At 50.2% G+C, this 15066-nt stretch overlaps 1 protein-coding gene across 2 annotated transcripts in view; it reads left to right on the top strand.

The window, feature by feature from the left end:
• Nucleotides 1–290: 290 nt before the first annotated feature.
• Nucleotides 291–15066, top strand: part of DAAM2 (dishevelled associated activator of morphogenesis 2) — a 44032-nt gene continuing 29256 nt past the window's right edge. For both annotated transcript variants that reach the window (XM_015571878.1, XM_015571877.1), the window contains exons 1-7: nucleotides 291–514; nucleotides 5704–5793; nucleotides 8497–8571; nucleotides 8983–9077; nucleotides 11697–12030; nucleotides 12839–12949; nucleotides 14197–14300. In XM_015571878.1, the coding sequence (XP_015427364.1) occupies nucleotides 347–514; nucleotides 5704–5793; nucleotides 8497–8571; nucleotides 8983–9077; nucleotides 11697–12030; nucleotides 12839–12949; nucleotides 14197–14300 (977 nt within the window). In that variant the 5' untranslated portion in view covers nucleotides 291–346. The remainder of the gene's footprint in view (nucleotides 515–5703; nucleotides 5794–8496; nucleotides 8572–8982; nucleotides 9078–11696; nucleotides 12031–12838; nucleotides 12950–14196; nucleotides 14301–15066) is intronic.

Raw genomic sequence — 15066 nt, 5'->3', positions numbered from 1 at the left:
GAGAGGCAAGATGAGGGCCATCTCTGACCTGAGAGTCCAGTTTAGGACTATACCCATCCTCTTCCCTAGAGGCACAGAGTAGGAATCTGCAAGTGTGTGTCAGGAAACATTGGGAGGGTGCGGTGAGGAAGAAATGCCTCCAGGTGGAAGGAGCCAGAGAAATGCTTGGCTGTTGGGTTGAGGGCTCCTGACAGTTGAACAAAGAAGTTATGGGGGCAGAGGGACCACTGTCCCCGACCACCTGGCTGCCGTGTCTGACCGCTCTGTGCTCTCTGCTCCCCTACTCAGATCACGATGAGGACCTAGGGCACCTGCCTGTTGACTGTCCCCCTGGCCTGCAGTGACCATGGCCCCCCGCAAGAGGAGTCGCCATGGCCTGGGCTTCCTGTGCTGCTTTGGGGGCAGCGACCTCCCTGAGATCAACCTCCGGGACAATAACCCTCTGCAGTACATGGAGTTCTCCGGTCCCATCCCAAACACAGAGGAGCTTAACGTCCGTTTCGCAGAGCTGGTGGTGAGTGAGGGGCTGGGAAGGTGATGGCAACGAGGAGGGGAGTGGCTGGAGCAGGCAGAGCAAGACAGAGGGCAGGGACCTGTGAGCTAGGATTGTAACCTCTGAAGCTCTGCGTGGTGCTGAGGTGGGCCCCCAGGACACCCGAGCTGTGTGGGAGCAGCAGACCACTCACCAGGCAATGCATCCCCAGAAGAGCGGACCTACCTCATTTCTGCATTGGCTTCTAGACTTAAAGGACAGCAGTTAGGCCACCGTGGAAAGATCAGGTCCAGGTTTTTGTGAAATGAGGCAATGAGAGCATCTAAACCTGACCTTCTCTCTGATCTTGAATTTCCCTGGATCCTTTTACCCCAGGCACAGGAAGAAGAGGCAGGGTGGGATTCTGTAGGCAGACACTGGGCACCCCAGAACAGTGATGACTGGCTAGCAATATGGAGAGGGGGATGCCTGCATGGCACCTGGAGCTGCCTGGGGCCGGGGATGACTGTATCCCACGCCCAGCCTTAGGGAGGCAGCAGCCCTGCTGTTCACACTGGCATCAGGCCTTCTCTCTGATGCCACCTGGACCAGAGCAATAACAGTGTGCCTTTGTGGGAACCACTGTGTGTGAGAAACTTCTCCTCTACCACAAAGGGGAAGAACAGGAAAGAAGCATGATTCCGCTCATGGGAGGTTGCTGGTGAGATAGCCTGCAGGCCCAGGCAAGCCCAGACCAGGGAGGTAGGACCTGTACCCAGGATTCAGACCTGAGCCCTGTCGTAGGGCAGAGTGACAGGCACAAGCCCATCTACTGGAGCCTATCTACCTACCGTGAGCTCCAGATCACTCATGCTCCTGGTTGACCAATATAGAGATGATGCTGTGTGATTCGGAATGGGATATCACACTTGCATTCGATAATAGATGTATCTGATTAAGGCCATCTAGCCCTTAAAATAACAGGACACTATCAGATGAGAACATGAAGGTTATGTGAAAACATTGCCCGCCCTCCTCATCATATCCGGTTTAGGAATACTCGTTGCTGCCTTAATTTATGCCCTTCTCTCAGGATAGGGCAAGGTTGGGAGAGAGCAAGCGTTTCCTAGTGTGGACTAACATGTGGAGCCCGATGCGTTAGTCAGTGCCGCTAAGATCTGTTTTCACTCAGAATGTTGCTGCCAGCACGTGTGGGTTCCCACACCAAGCAATTCCAGTTCTCTGCGGACACCAGCGGGTGTCCCACAGTTTAACTCGTTTCTGACACTAGCTACCCAGAATTAGCACAGACCCCATGGGTTGACGGCTCAGCCCAAGCGACTGCTCCCCACTTCATACACCAATCACAGCTAGTGGGTTCCCAGGTTACCCACACTGCTGTTCGACTTGGCTACAAATTGGGGGTTTCCACCATCCCCGCTTCAGGTTCAGTAATTTGTTGAATGGCCCACAGAACTCAGGGAAACACTTTTCTTACTAATGCCAGTTTATAAGGGATGTTATGAAGAATACCAATGATGAAGGGGTGCATAGAGGAAGGCCCAGCAGGGTAAGGACAGTGAGGCTCCTGTCCCTAGCACAGGAGCCTCTGCCCCTGTGGACTTTGGGGTGCAGCACCCTCCCAGCATCTGAATGGGCTCAACACCCTGGAAGCTCTGAGCCCTGCCATTTAGGGACTTTCATGGCAATTTCATCATGTCATGATCAAGTGTTAGCTCAAAACCTCCTACCCCTCTCCTCCCTCTGGAGTTTGGCAGGCGAGGCGGAAAGTTCTAGGCTTCTAGTCAGGGCTTGATCTTTCTGGTGCCCAGCCTCCATCCAGAAGCAATCTAGGTCCCACCACGAGTGGAGTTGCTTCATTCTTACGTCACTCATCACTCGAGGAAAAGAAGCTATCACCCAGGAAATTCCAAGGGATTTAGGAGCTCTGTGCTAGGAACTGGGAACAAAGATCAAAAGCATATCCCTTGCGCTGTCACAGGCAGGGACGTTTTCTCGGTCAGAAGGCATGAGTTTTGACAGGAGGACATGACGAAAGAAATTCCTGCCTCTGGCCCTTTGGCTCAGCAAGTATTCACGGAGTACCTTTCGTGAGCCGGGCTCCTAACAAGGCAAGTTGGCAAAGCAAGAATGAGTCCGAGAAGTCTTGTCTGTGAGGAGACTAGTGTCGGTTATTGAAAAATAAATGAAAAAAGTGTTTATTGGGAGACTGCTGTGTGCTGGGCCTGGTGGGACAGGGGTTTAATGATGAGCCAATGGGCATAGTCATCACTGACAGTAGGGCAGACTGAATTTAAACAGTCTGACCGGTGTGATGAGTGTGAGGGAATGTTCGGGGGCCCATAGAGTGTCTAGCAGGAAGCTTTATTCTAGAATGGGGGTCAGGAAGGTCCCCCTGAAGCCACTGAGATTTGAACACAGAGTGATGGTTAGATAAGTGAATGGGGGTGCAGAACCATCACAGAGGGGCCCCCACCAAAAAGAGCAGGTCCTTTTGGGGGACACCACGGCGATGAGAATAACTGAGCCTTTGGATTTATTTCTACAGAGAGCCCCGAGGCTTTAAGCAGGGCTTCCAGGTGACCTGATCTGCTGTTCTAAACGCCCATGCAGGGTCCGCTGTTGAAGAAGGGCGCTGGGCGGGCCATTCGAAGGCTCTTGGTGCAGTCCATGCTAGGAGAGTGGTGGCTGGGACCTGGGTTAGCAGTGAGGGTGAGGGAAGTGGAGAGATTCAAGAGCTATTCAGGAGAAACTGCAATAGGACTCGTTGGGTGAGTGAGTAGGAATCAAGGAACACCCATGATTCTGACATGAGGAACTGGGTGGGTGTTGGACCCTGTACTGGACAGGCTATGCCCGGGGAGACTCGAGTTTTGGGGGTTGGGATGATGAACTCAGTTTACATGCTCTTTGCATCAGGGCAGAGGGTTTCAGTAAGGAGTGATTGGGTCACAGAGTCAGGGCTATCTGGGCTGAGCCACATCACCAAGAAATAGCCATTGATTTAGTGACAGGGGCCACTGGCGAGAAAAGACAAATAACCACAATGCAATGCTGAATATGACCATTCTGGAGCTCAGGAAGGAAGAGGCATTTTTTCCTGAGAAGAGGTTGACTTTGAGCTTGAGAATGAGGCTGTCCGCGGGTGGGCGGGCAGGGAGGGCGGTCTGGGTGGAGCTGACTGTAAGCCAGGCAGAGAGAGGCAGTTGGTGCTGGGAATCGGAACATCTCTGACTCTGGCCGGGGAGCAGGAACACTGCAGGGACCTCACGCGGGGCTCTGGGAACTCTGACTAAGGACACGCCTGGGATGTGTGGAGCGTGGTTCTAGGAAGAACCTTTGTTTATTAGATCTGCAGGAGTCTGTTTCCGAAGCCAGTTGAACTGATGGGCAGTTGTTTCAAATCACCTTCGTGTGCTGTCCATGGTGGCAGGCTTGCTCACACGGGCTGCTGGCCACTTGGCGTGTGGTGGTCTGAACTGGGATGAGCTGTGAGGGTCAAATACACACCAGATTTCATGCCAGAGACCTCACTGATCATATCCTTACATTGATGGCATGTGGATATGATCAGATTTTAGATATTTGGGGGTAAATAAAATGTGTTATTAAAATTAACTTCACCTATTTCTTGATTTTATAATGTGCCTGGAAGATGTTAAAAATACATGGGGCTCACATGATATCCCTATTGGACAGTCTTGAGCCAGGTGAAGGGAAATCTTAAATGTTCTCTCGTGAATAAAAGCATACGGAGCCCCGCTGGTTTGGCTGAGTGGTTGAGTGTGGACCCATGAACCAAGAAGTTACTGGTTAGATTCCGGGTCAGAGCACATGCCCGGATTGTGAGCTCATTCTCCAGTAGGGGGCGTACAGGAGGCAGCCTATCAGATCGATGGTTCTCTCTCATTGATGTTTCTTTATATATTAAATATATAATATATTTTTATTGATTTCACAGAGGCAGGGGGAGGGAGAAAAAGATAGGAACATCAATGATGAGAGAGAATCATTGATTGGCTGGCCTCCTGCACACCCCCTACTGGGGATCCAGCCCACAACCAGGCACATGCCCTTGATCAGAATCGAACCTGGGACCCTTCAGTCCTAGGGCCGATGCTCTATCCATTGAGCCAAACTGACTAGGGCTCTCATTGACATTTCTATCTCTCTGTCTCTCTCCCTCCTCTCTCTCTAAAATCAATAAAAACATAAATAACTAAATAAAAGTATAGGGACAAGAGTATGAATATTGATATTTTAGACCCTTATGCCTTAGATGCTACCCTCACTGTTTATCATTGTTAAAAATGAAAAGGTTAGTAATGCTGAGCTTTGTTATCTTAAAGCCAGTTTTGCTTTTGATTTAAAACCTCTGGGTGCTGAGTTGAGAAGCGCACTGTATCCCCCCGGCCCATTAGCTATGGCTTAGAAGAGGCTGAGCGTCACTCTTGACTCACAGGTGAAAATCTTCAAGAAGGGAGCGTTTTGGCTGCCGTCCACACAGACGCACCTGTAAAGTCACCCCAAACCACCCAGAGAGCTACCCTGAGTTTGATGATGTCGGAAACGCCTCTCTTCCCCTCAGGAAGCGTGGCCTGGCCTGCCGGAACCGCAGCCTTTTCTGGGGGTGATGTGGATACAGGGGCCGCCTCTGGCATGGACATCTCCAGGAAGCAGGGCACCGCCTCCCTTGGCAAGGCATGCCCTTCCTGCCAGGAGAGCGGCTCCGCCTCCACCTCCCCAGCTCCCCAGCCTATGCTGGGGCCCATGCGGAGGGCAGAGGAGCCGGGAATTTCTGCAGGGGAGACTGGCAGGTCAGGGAGACTTGCAGGATGGGCCTGTAGAATGCTCCTTTCCTTGTCTGGCCTTGACTTATGTGTTGGCAAGTTTAAGAAGGACAAGGGAAGGAAGACAAGAAACCCGGGAAGAGGGTTAAGGGCTGGCAGAGCATTGCAGGATGTGCAGGGCTGGGTGAGGAGGTGGGTCTGCAGGGGCAGCAGGCGCAGGGTGAGGGTGGATGGAGGCTGCACAGGCTTGGGCTGAAGCCAGGGCATGGGCTGTGTTTCCAGGAGGAAGAATTGCCCTGTCATCCCTCTGATCCTCTGGGAGGAGGCAGGAGGCTGAGGGATAGGTTGGGGCCTTGTTATCTCCTGGAGGGCTGAGTGTTCATCTCTGGATGCAGATGCCTCTTCTCGCTGTCTTTGCAGGATGAATTGGATCTCACCGACAAGAACCGGGAGGCGGTGTTTGCTCTGCCCCCTGAGAAGAAATGGCAGATCTACTGCAGCAAGAAGAAGGTGCCCCCTCTCCCCCTCCTGCCGCAGCTCAGGGCCCACGGCTCGGGGTGTATTTGTTATACACAGCTGCGGCGGGCTAGGAGTTGGAGGGACGACAGTGAATAAATCAGGACAAAAAAATCCTTGCTCTCACGGAGCTCACACTCAGGACATAGGTTCTGTTTTTCCAAAGCCCTTTAAGCAGGTGCCTGCTGGGACCCAGGAGGGGTGCTAGTTAGGGAGGCACACAGACCACAGGTCTAGACTCCCTTCCATGCAGGACCACACCTGGAGGGTGGCACCCTGGGCATAGAGAGGGCGGCTGTGTTGTGAGGACCAGTTTGGGAGGGGAGGGGCATCTTCAGGCCCGCCCTGCCCTGTCTCAGGCTCAGCCTCACAGGCCAGCATGCCTGTCAGGGTCACTCCCCCGCCTCTAGTTCATTTGACCCTGGTCCTCCCTAGAAAGGGGTGTGTGGCTCCAGTCAGGGCTTAATTGGATTTTATCTCCTCCCTCCACGTTTCTTCTCTCGTCCTCTTCCTCTCTCCATCTCTGTGTCTCTTTCGCTCATCTCTTTCTCTCTGTGTGTCTCTTGCCCCCTGTGTGAGCCCATCTGTTTCTTTTAGTCTGTTTTCCTTTTCTTGACCTCTTTCCTCTCTCCCTCCCCTCTCCGATTTCTCAGACTTGCAGCTTCTCCCTTTGACTTTGGTGTGCAGGTGTTTGGGGGTTAGAACCTGGCAGAGCCCCGCACCCAGAGGCTGACTGTGAAATGGGGGCGGGGGGACTAGCGTCACTCACCATTAGAGCTGGAAGGCACTGAGCAACGGTCCAGTCCAGTCCAGTCCTTTATTCTGCACATGAGGCGAGAAAAGCCTCGGAGGCAGTGGCTCAGCCAGACCCACCGCTGCTATGGCTGCGCCCTGGCGAGAGCCCGGCCTGCTGGGTCTGCGGACCTGTAGTGAGCTGCGTGGGCTGCACACACTGCAAGTCACTGTCTGCTGCGCTCAATGCACATGCATTAAGCACCTGCAGAATACCACGTTCTGTGTCTATGAATCTCCCTCTCAGAAAAGCACGTCTTTAAAAAAAACACAAGTCGTGGGAGGAAGGGAGGGAGAGATGAGAAAATTAATTTCTGGAGTAATTAACCCTGTCTCATGATTCTCCACTTTCCAAATTGAGTTACTGTGGAGTTCCTTTAAGTCGATCTCTTACACAGCTAAAATATTTTAAACAAGTTATTAAAAATGTAAGGAGTTCTCTCTCTCTCTTCCAAATCAAATCGTGTGCAATTTCCCCACTCACTGTCATACCCCACACTGGGCTTCCTGTCTCCACTGTCTTTGCGTCAGTCATCCTCAGTAACTCAGTCCCGTCCCCAGCCCCACCGCCTCACCCCTCATGAGCCTGGGCTGTTTGATGTCCCCCCAAGGTTTCGGTGGCCCCCTAGGGGACAGTTCTTCCAGAGAGCATTTGTCACCGTGTCTCTGACACTATGAAGGTACAGATTTTGCTCAGTACTTTCAAGACTCAGTGCAGTGGTTGGCATGTAGTAAGTGCTCACTAAATGCATATGAAGTGGATAAAGCACGAGCCAGCAAATAAGGCAGGGAAACATGTGTTTTATGATGGATTTACTGTGGGTTCTGTGATCCCTTCTGCAAGGTAGAAGATAGAATTTGGGGGCCTCAGGCATGGGGATTTAATACAGATAAGTCACATGAAGTCACAAAGACCAAGTCAAGACAGCTTTCCCACTGGTCTAAAATTTGCATTTTATGAAACTAAATCCTGGAGCCCGAGTGGACAGAGCTGAGAGGTTCATGGTAAAGTCCAAGCCAGCTGGCAGAGAGGTTCTGGAGGAGGTAAATTTCATGCTGATTTGGAAGCAGAGATTTGGCAAAGAGAAGCCGGTAGGAGCGGCCAAATGGGACGGGGACAGGGACAGGAAGGAGCAGGGGCTGGGTAATGCCCAGAAGCAGACCCTCTGGCCTGGGTTTTCAGTCAGCACGGATGTTTATCCAGCTCCCATCTGTCTTGTCCACTGGGGGAGGATTGGGGCTTTTTCTTGGTACCTGACAGCTGAGCCAAAGGCCCTCTGCTCCGGGCTCTGCCTCTCAGCTCCACAGACCCCTCCTGAGTCTTCCCAAAGCCAGGGTCTTTTCCTCTTTTTGTAAAGTTATTATTTATTGAGCACATACTATGTGCCAGGAACTGTACCAAATGCTTTTATATCAATGCTTCTCAAACTATCTGGGAGAGAGAGACCAAGTTTTTAAATTCCCAACCCATCTCAGACCAAAATACTTTTGTAGAATACAATGAGGCTATTATCAGAAAAATAAAATTTGAAAAAAACAAAAAAAAACAAAAAGAGATATAACATACCAGCACAAATTTTTATTAGCTTCAACAGACAAAATTATATTTTGTGAAATAGGGTCAGAAGAAATATATAAAGGAAAAATGACTATTTTTAATTGCACATATTGTTCATTGAACGTGTATATACCTGCCTGGTTTCTGCCCACGTCACTGGCTGGTAGTGAGATTCGGGGTTTATTAGCCACATTTTGCCGAGGCAGAAGGGAAGCTGGGAGACTGAGTGATTCCCTTGCCGCCTCCCTCGAGGTGGGGCTGGGGAATGACTGCCCGGGGACTGAAGCTGAGGGTCGCGGGCCACGGCCTTCCTTGCTGGTTGGTCCTTACAAGTCTTCTTGTTCCAGGAGCAGGAGGACCCCAACAAGATGGCGACCAGCTGGCCTGACTATTACATTGACCGCATCAACTCCATGGCTGCGGTGAGTGGCGCTCCTCTCCTGCCCTGGTCCCACCTGAGAGGCTGTGGGGGCGAGTGAGCCTCCATCATCTCCCCCTGCACCTCACAACCGGCCCACTAGGATCAGAGCCCAAGATGCTGTCACCATTCCTCCCTTCTCCATGTGACTTCAGAATGTCCCCACCATTTAACCACTTAGTTGCCACGGAAGCTTGGGAGGAAGGCTGGGCCAATAATTCTCCCCATTTTTCAGATGAGGAATGTGAAGTCCAGGCCAGAACCTGTGTCTTCTCATAGTCTGACAGTCTGTCTTAGTCAACCATTCCCTGGTCTCACCCTTCCTGAGGCCAGGGTGGCCCCTCACACCGGGGGTGGGGGCGCAGGGGCTGGGGGTTGGAGCCCAGCATGACCTCCAGCTCTGTACCTGCCTCAGATGCAGAGTCTGTACAAATTCGATGAGGAGGAGATAGAGATGAGGAACCAAGTGGTGGAAGCCCTGAAGACAGCTCTCCGGACGCAGCCCATGAGGTGTGTTCCTCCTTCCCTCGCCTCCTTCCCTGCCCTTCGCCCAGTGCTCCCCTCAACTTCCTAAAGCACCAGTCACTTCCCATCCCCATTCTCTTGGCCAGCTCCTCTCCCCAGCGTCCCCTGGAGCTGACTTCATTCCAGCTCCCACACTCACTTTCTCTGAGGAGCTGAAGATGGACAAGTTGGGGAGGAAGGGGGACGAACACAGGAAAATAGAATACATCTCGTGTCTTTGTAAGAGCTATCCAAAGAGATATGGAGGACAATTACTTGCTTTTCTTGGGAGAATAGAGCAGGAAGGAAGGGAGCCATATGTTCAAGGCTTGTAAGAAAGAGTTTTGAGGATGAGGTCTCCCGAGTGTGGGTGAGAAATACTCCAGCCACTAGGGGGAGCTGTGGTGTCCATGGCTGAGATGTCACCACCAGCGTGGGAGCAATAAAAAAGGTCAGGAAAAGAGGGTGGGTGCCTCAAAGGCTGGAGAAGAGCCCCCCACTCCCCAGGCCACATAGTATAAGGGTCCAAAGAGGGGGCAAGAGCCACGGCTTCTTCTTGTGCCTGGGAACGGGCTCACACCAGTTTGTGAGAGCCAAGTGTTTAATGTTTAGCATTTTTGCAAACTATGTTATACACAGTTATGACCAAAATGTAACTTAATATAAATTTATGATTAAATTACGTCAAAAACAAAGCTAATAAATACTCAAAACTTATCACTCCCTAATTATCTAATGATTTTACAGACCCCGTTTTACTATAATGTATAATCTTCACTATCACTTACGCTCGAGTTTGTGCCTGTTGTATATGCCTGGCGGAAACACTATAAATGGCACTTCTCTTCCCAACTCCACGTTCAAGGAGGTCATGTTGGTGGCTTGAAATCGGGTATGCTGGGAGCATTTATACCATGGAAACTGGCAAACACTACAATCGGGCCTTTTTAAATTTCTCCAGAGAGCCAGTCTTTTAACATTTACTAGTACTGGTCTGCGAGTGTGTGTGTGTGTGTGTGTGTGTGTGTGTGTTGTCTGGACTGAGCTCTCACCCCAGGAGCCTGGAAACAGAGCCTCAAAGAGAATGGAACATCCTATTTTCCACTTGTCTCTCAGATTGCGGGCGAGGAGGGGGGTCTGGAATGGGAAGGAGATGCAGGAAGGATGAGGGTCAGGAAGCAAAGGGGTCAAGGGGACGTTTCCAGGTCTGTGTCCCATTCAGTTTATTTTGTTTCCCTAGGTATACCTCTGACGGCAAAAGTTACACAAGGCCATGGTGGCAATTTTGTGGAATAGAAAAACCTATAATAGTGTAAATAACACTATTTTAACAACTTAATTTGAGAGTAGATTTTATTTTTCTAGGCCCGTTTGTGTAATGTAGAAATACACACAAATATACTTTGGGATCAAATGTATTCATTACTTTTTTAAATAGTCAAATAAAATAAAATTAGATGGGAATTTAAAAAAGCAAGCCAATTAAAGTGAAATATAGTTACCAAATATTAAAATTTTGTGAGATAGCAATAAATGTGCCTTAAATAGCAAGAACTAGCAACTGCAGTCATTTGGAAGCGCTGATGAGTGAAAGTGATATTTTGAGATGCCTACAATGATTATAACTTGATATGAAGATCACTCTGATTTTTTTTGGGACAAAGTCACAGATTCTGCTAATACCACTGACATCGATTGCCTTCATTTATCATGGAAAGAATTGCCACATTTCAGTTGAAGGTTGCCAAAAATAAAAGTACAGGTATACCTCGGAGATATTGTGGGTTTGGTTCCAGACCATGGCAATAAACTGAATATCACAATAAAGTGAGTCACATGAATATTTTGGTTTCCCAGGGCACATAAAAGTTGTGTTTACAATACTGTAGTCTATTAAGTGTGCATTAGCATTGTGTCTAAAAAACAATGTATGCACCTTAAAAAATACTATATTGCTAAAAAAAAAAAATGCTAACCATCATCTGGGCCTTCAGCAAGACATAATCTCTTTGTACTATCTGTGAAGCACAATAAAGCATAGTGCAATAAAACAAGGTATGCCTGTATGATTTCATTTTTCCACCCCTGAATGCTAGCCCTAGATTGACAGAGTCCAGGTTAAGAACCACTGAACTAAATGGTTTTTACTGTTTTCTTAACGGTCCCTAGCAGAGTACCTTCTGGAGCCTTGGCCCTTTGACTTTTGACTCTGATGCACCTCACCCACTCACCCACCCATGGTTGAGAAACCCTTCTTATTGTCTGACTACAATTCTCTTAATTCCCATCCTCCCTGGAGATAAGTCTTCAGGTTTAATAGCCCTAATAGTTATTGTAATAATTATCATGATCATCACCTTCCCTTGCACAGCACCATAGCTATGCAACTGGCAGTCAATGACATGCAAATGAACAGTATTTAAAATGCAAACAAGATGTGAGTCCCCCGTGAGCATGCTAGGATGTCAGTGTTTTAGATACACTATATAGATGAGCCAAGTGGTCACTATAGGTGGAACACAATGGAGCAGGGGTCATGGGATGCCTCTTTGCAAATAGCTGTACAGAGCAATACGCAAGTGCAGGATGCCCATTCCATTCCACTAACGGCTCTGGCCTGGACAGGTTCGTGACCCGCTTCATCGAGCTGGATGGCTTGACCTGTCTGCTGAACTTCCTCCGGAGCATGGACCACGCCACCTGCGAGAGCCGCATCCACACCTCCCTCATCGGCTGCATCAAGGCTCTGATGAACAACTCTCAGGGGCGGGCTCACGTGCTGGCGCAGCCCGAGGCCATCAGCACCATCGCGCAGAGCCTGCGCACGGAGAACAGCAAGACCAAGGTGGCCGTGCTGGAGATCCTGGGCGCCGTGTGCCTGGTGCCCGGCGGCCACAAGAAGGTTCTGCAGGCCATGCTGCACTACCAGGTGTACGCAGCCGAGCGCACGCGCTTCCAGGTGAGTGGCCCACGGTGGGCTTGCAGAGGGACCTGGAGAGGTAGGGCTTTGGCTAGGAAATGGACTTCTTGCTAGAACGTGGGTTCCCTGAGACTGGGATACTGGTTTGTTTCATTCTCATGGCTCTGTCTCTTTGAGCCCGGCACCTGGCTCATTAGAGGGACTCAGGGAAGAATTGTCTAATTTATGCAATTGGTGGGCTCAAGATTTTAGGCCCTGTGCCTGGCGGGTGCCTATGACAGGGACCCTGGGAATAGTCCTGTGAGCTCAGGCCAGGCTGTTCTCTTTTCTTCTCCCTGGCCTGCCCCAGACACATGCCAGTGAGGGAGACAATTAGTATAATGTGTCTCGGCATAGAGTAAGTCTCCATAGACATGAACTGTCCTTACAATCTGTGGCTTATCCACCAGGATAGGCCATTTGTTTATTCTACCATCCAACATTGTTAAGCACCGACTCTGTGTGGAAAATGGCCCCTGGCCCTTTGCAGAAGATAAGAAAGACCCAAAGGCAGTGGCCTTGCTGTGGAGGAGCTGTAAGGTGCCAGAGCAGAATTTCAGCATGGCCCAGCAAAATCACCCAGCCCTGAGGCCGGGTGGAGAGGAAGTAAGGCAGGACTGGGACCGAGACATGGAGAGGCAAAGGATGCTTCTCGAAGCTGTGGCGAAGGTCCCGGATAAGTTGGACAGTTGGGGAGAGAGAATGGACAGGACATTCTGGCGGTTGGGATGACAGGAGAAAAGGCACAGAGGCTGGACCTCTAGGATCCTGAGTTCCCCCTCCTCTTCCGCGCTTCCTGCCCATCCAGACCCTGCGGAACGAACTGGACCGAAGCCTGGGCCGGTACCGGGATGAAGTGAACCTGAAGACAGCCATCATGTCCTTTATCAACGCCGTCCTCAATGCTGGTGCCGGGGAGGTGAGGCATCTTTCCTGGCCCTGGCTGTGCCCTGACTTCCTGGACCTGGGCTCGCGTGTGTGCCTCCTGGGGGAGTAGCAGAGGGCAGGGCCATGGCATCTGGCTGGGTGGCTGCCACTGCTATCGTTGTCTTTAGCACTTCCTGCTGCCTTCTCTTGGGCTGAGAAGGAAGAGCTTGTCATTAGCCTTGCTGTCAGGAGAGGCTCCTGGGAGTGTCCTGCACAGGTAGCATCGTGCGTGATGTGTGTCATGGGCAAACCCCATCTGGGCTGGCTGATGGTGGCTTAGGGCGGTGGGATGATTTATGGGAAGAGGAAAAGTGTTGGCCCTTCTTTTCAGAGTTTTCTAAAGATCTTCTGTGGACTGGTTTCTGGGTTGGCTAGTCATGCTCTTCTGGCGCCTTCTGTTAGGAGGTCTGATTTCTCATTTCTTTCCTTTGGGGTCAGAATGGGATTTTCAGACCAAAAAAAAAAATAGCAATAATTAAAGAATAATTAGTCAGATGCCTCAGTCAAGGTCAGCTTATTGAAGGATAAAAGGGGCACTTCAGTAATCTGTACTTTTCCCTTTTTTCTGCCAGCATGCTTTTTGGTTGGTTGGTTTTTTCACCCAATCCTGATGACCTCAGTTAGGTGAGGTGGATTTGGGGAATAATCTGTCCCTAAGATGCTGACAACACCTTTGTCATTACTAGCTATTTATGGCTGACTTCTGTTCTGATTAGTTGGTAACCATAACTCATCGGGTAATATTTACTAACACCCTTCCTGTAGGTCAAGCATGTCAAACTCGCAGTCCGCGGACCGCATGCCTCGTTTATTTGGCCCATGTTAAGCTTTGAGTTTCATGTGCTTGCTGTAGGTAATATCATGACCATTTTACAAGTGAGGAAACTAAGGTTTTCCCAAAGTCACAAAACTAGTAAAAGCGACAGAGCAGGGATTTGAACCAAGATCTCTCTGATTCCAAAGCTTGTGCTTTGTATCCCTGTACAATACTGTCCTTTGATCCCAAAAGTTATAAGACTCAACAGAGATGAGGCAGGAGACCTACAGGGAGTAGATTAACGACATCAAAAGATGTCTCCTCCCACCCTTCCTTGGGACTCTGGGACTTGAAGCAGTTCCAGTTGAGTGGGCTGCAGAAGTGGAGGGATGATGACTGCAGTGACAATGAGGGTCCCCTGGGGACTCTTGTGGAAATCGAGACCAGCCAAAGAGCCTGGTCCTTCCTTGCTGACCCCGTAGGACAATCTGGAGTTCCGCCTACATCTTCGGTACGAGTTCCTGATGCTGGGGATACAGCCCGTGATTGACAAACTCCGGCAGCACGAGAATGCCATCCTGGACAAGTAAGGCCCACGCCACCCATCCCCATGGCAGACCTATGGGGACAGAACCTTGGTGGGTAATGGTCACAACCTTCATGGAGGCTGTCCTTCCCACTGGAGACCACCTGCCACACCCAGCATCCATGCAGAATCAGCTCTCTGTGTGGGGCGGGCTGTGGCTCCCCATCCCCTTGTCCCACGTCTTACCTATATCCCTACCTGTCCTCTTTGCTGACCTGCTGTCTCATCTCTGATGTTATAGACAGGTGGACCCTGTAGTCATTAACCATGGCAGTACTTCCGCCCTGGGGGGCATTTGGAAACATGTGGGAGTGTTGTTTGGTTTTTGGACTTCCTGGTTGTTGTTAGGGACCAGAAATGCTGAATGTCCTACAGGGCGCTCCTGCTCAAGAGAAATGGCCCACTCAGAAGATAAACCATAAAGCCCTTTGTTGGTCAAGGACACAGTTACATTTCCGTGTGTTACTAGCAGCTCCTCTGGCTCTGTCCCATGGATACAGGCATTTTATTACACTGGACCTTAAGAGAAAGAGGGTGAATCCTTTTTGAAGTGGAGTGCAGAGTGAATGGGGTGGAAAATGAGTAAGATTGACCTTGAGGGCTTACATGGGGACAACATGAGAACACTGGGAAGGTATATGTAGGACAGTAGTCCCTGATTGGGAGCGATTTTACCCCACCCCAGGGACATTTGGCAATGCCTGGAGACATTTTTGGTTGTCACAACTGAAGGTGGGGGTGCTACTGGCATATCGTGGGTGGAAGT

Source organism: Myotis davidii, unplaced genomic scaffold, assembly GCF_000327345.1.
Source record: "Myotis davidii unplaced genomic scaffold, ASM32734v1 scaffold289, whole genome shotgun sequence".
NCBI lineage: Eukaryota > Metazoa > Chordata > Mammalia > Chiroptera > Vespertilionidae > Myotis > Myotis davidii.
Note: the sequence above shows the minus strand (reverse complement) of the source record. Positions and strands in the feature narration are given on the sequence as shown.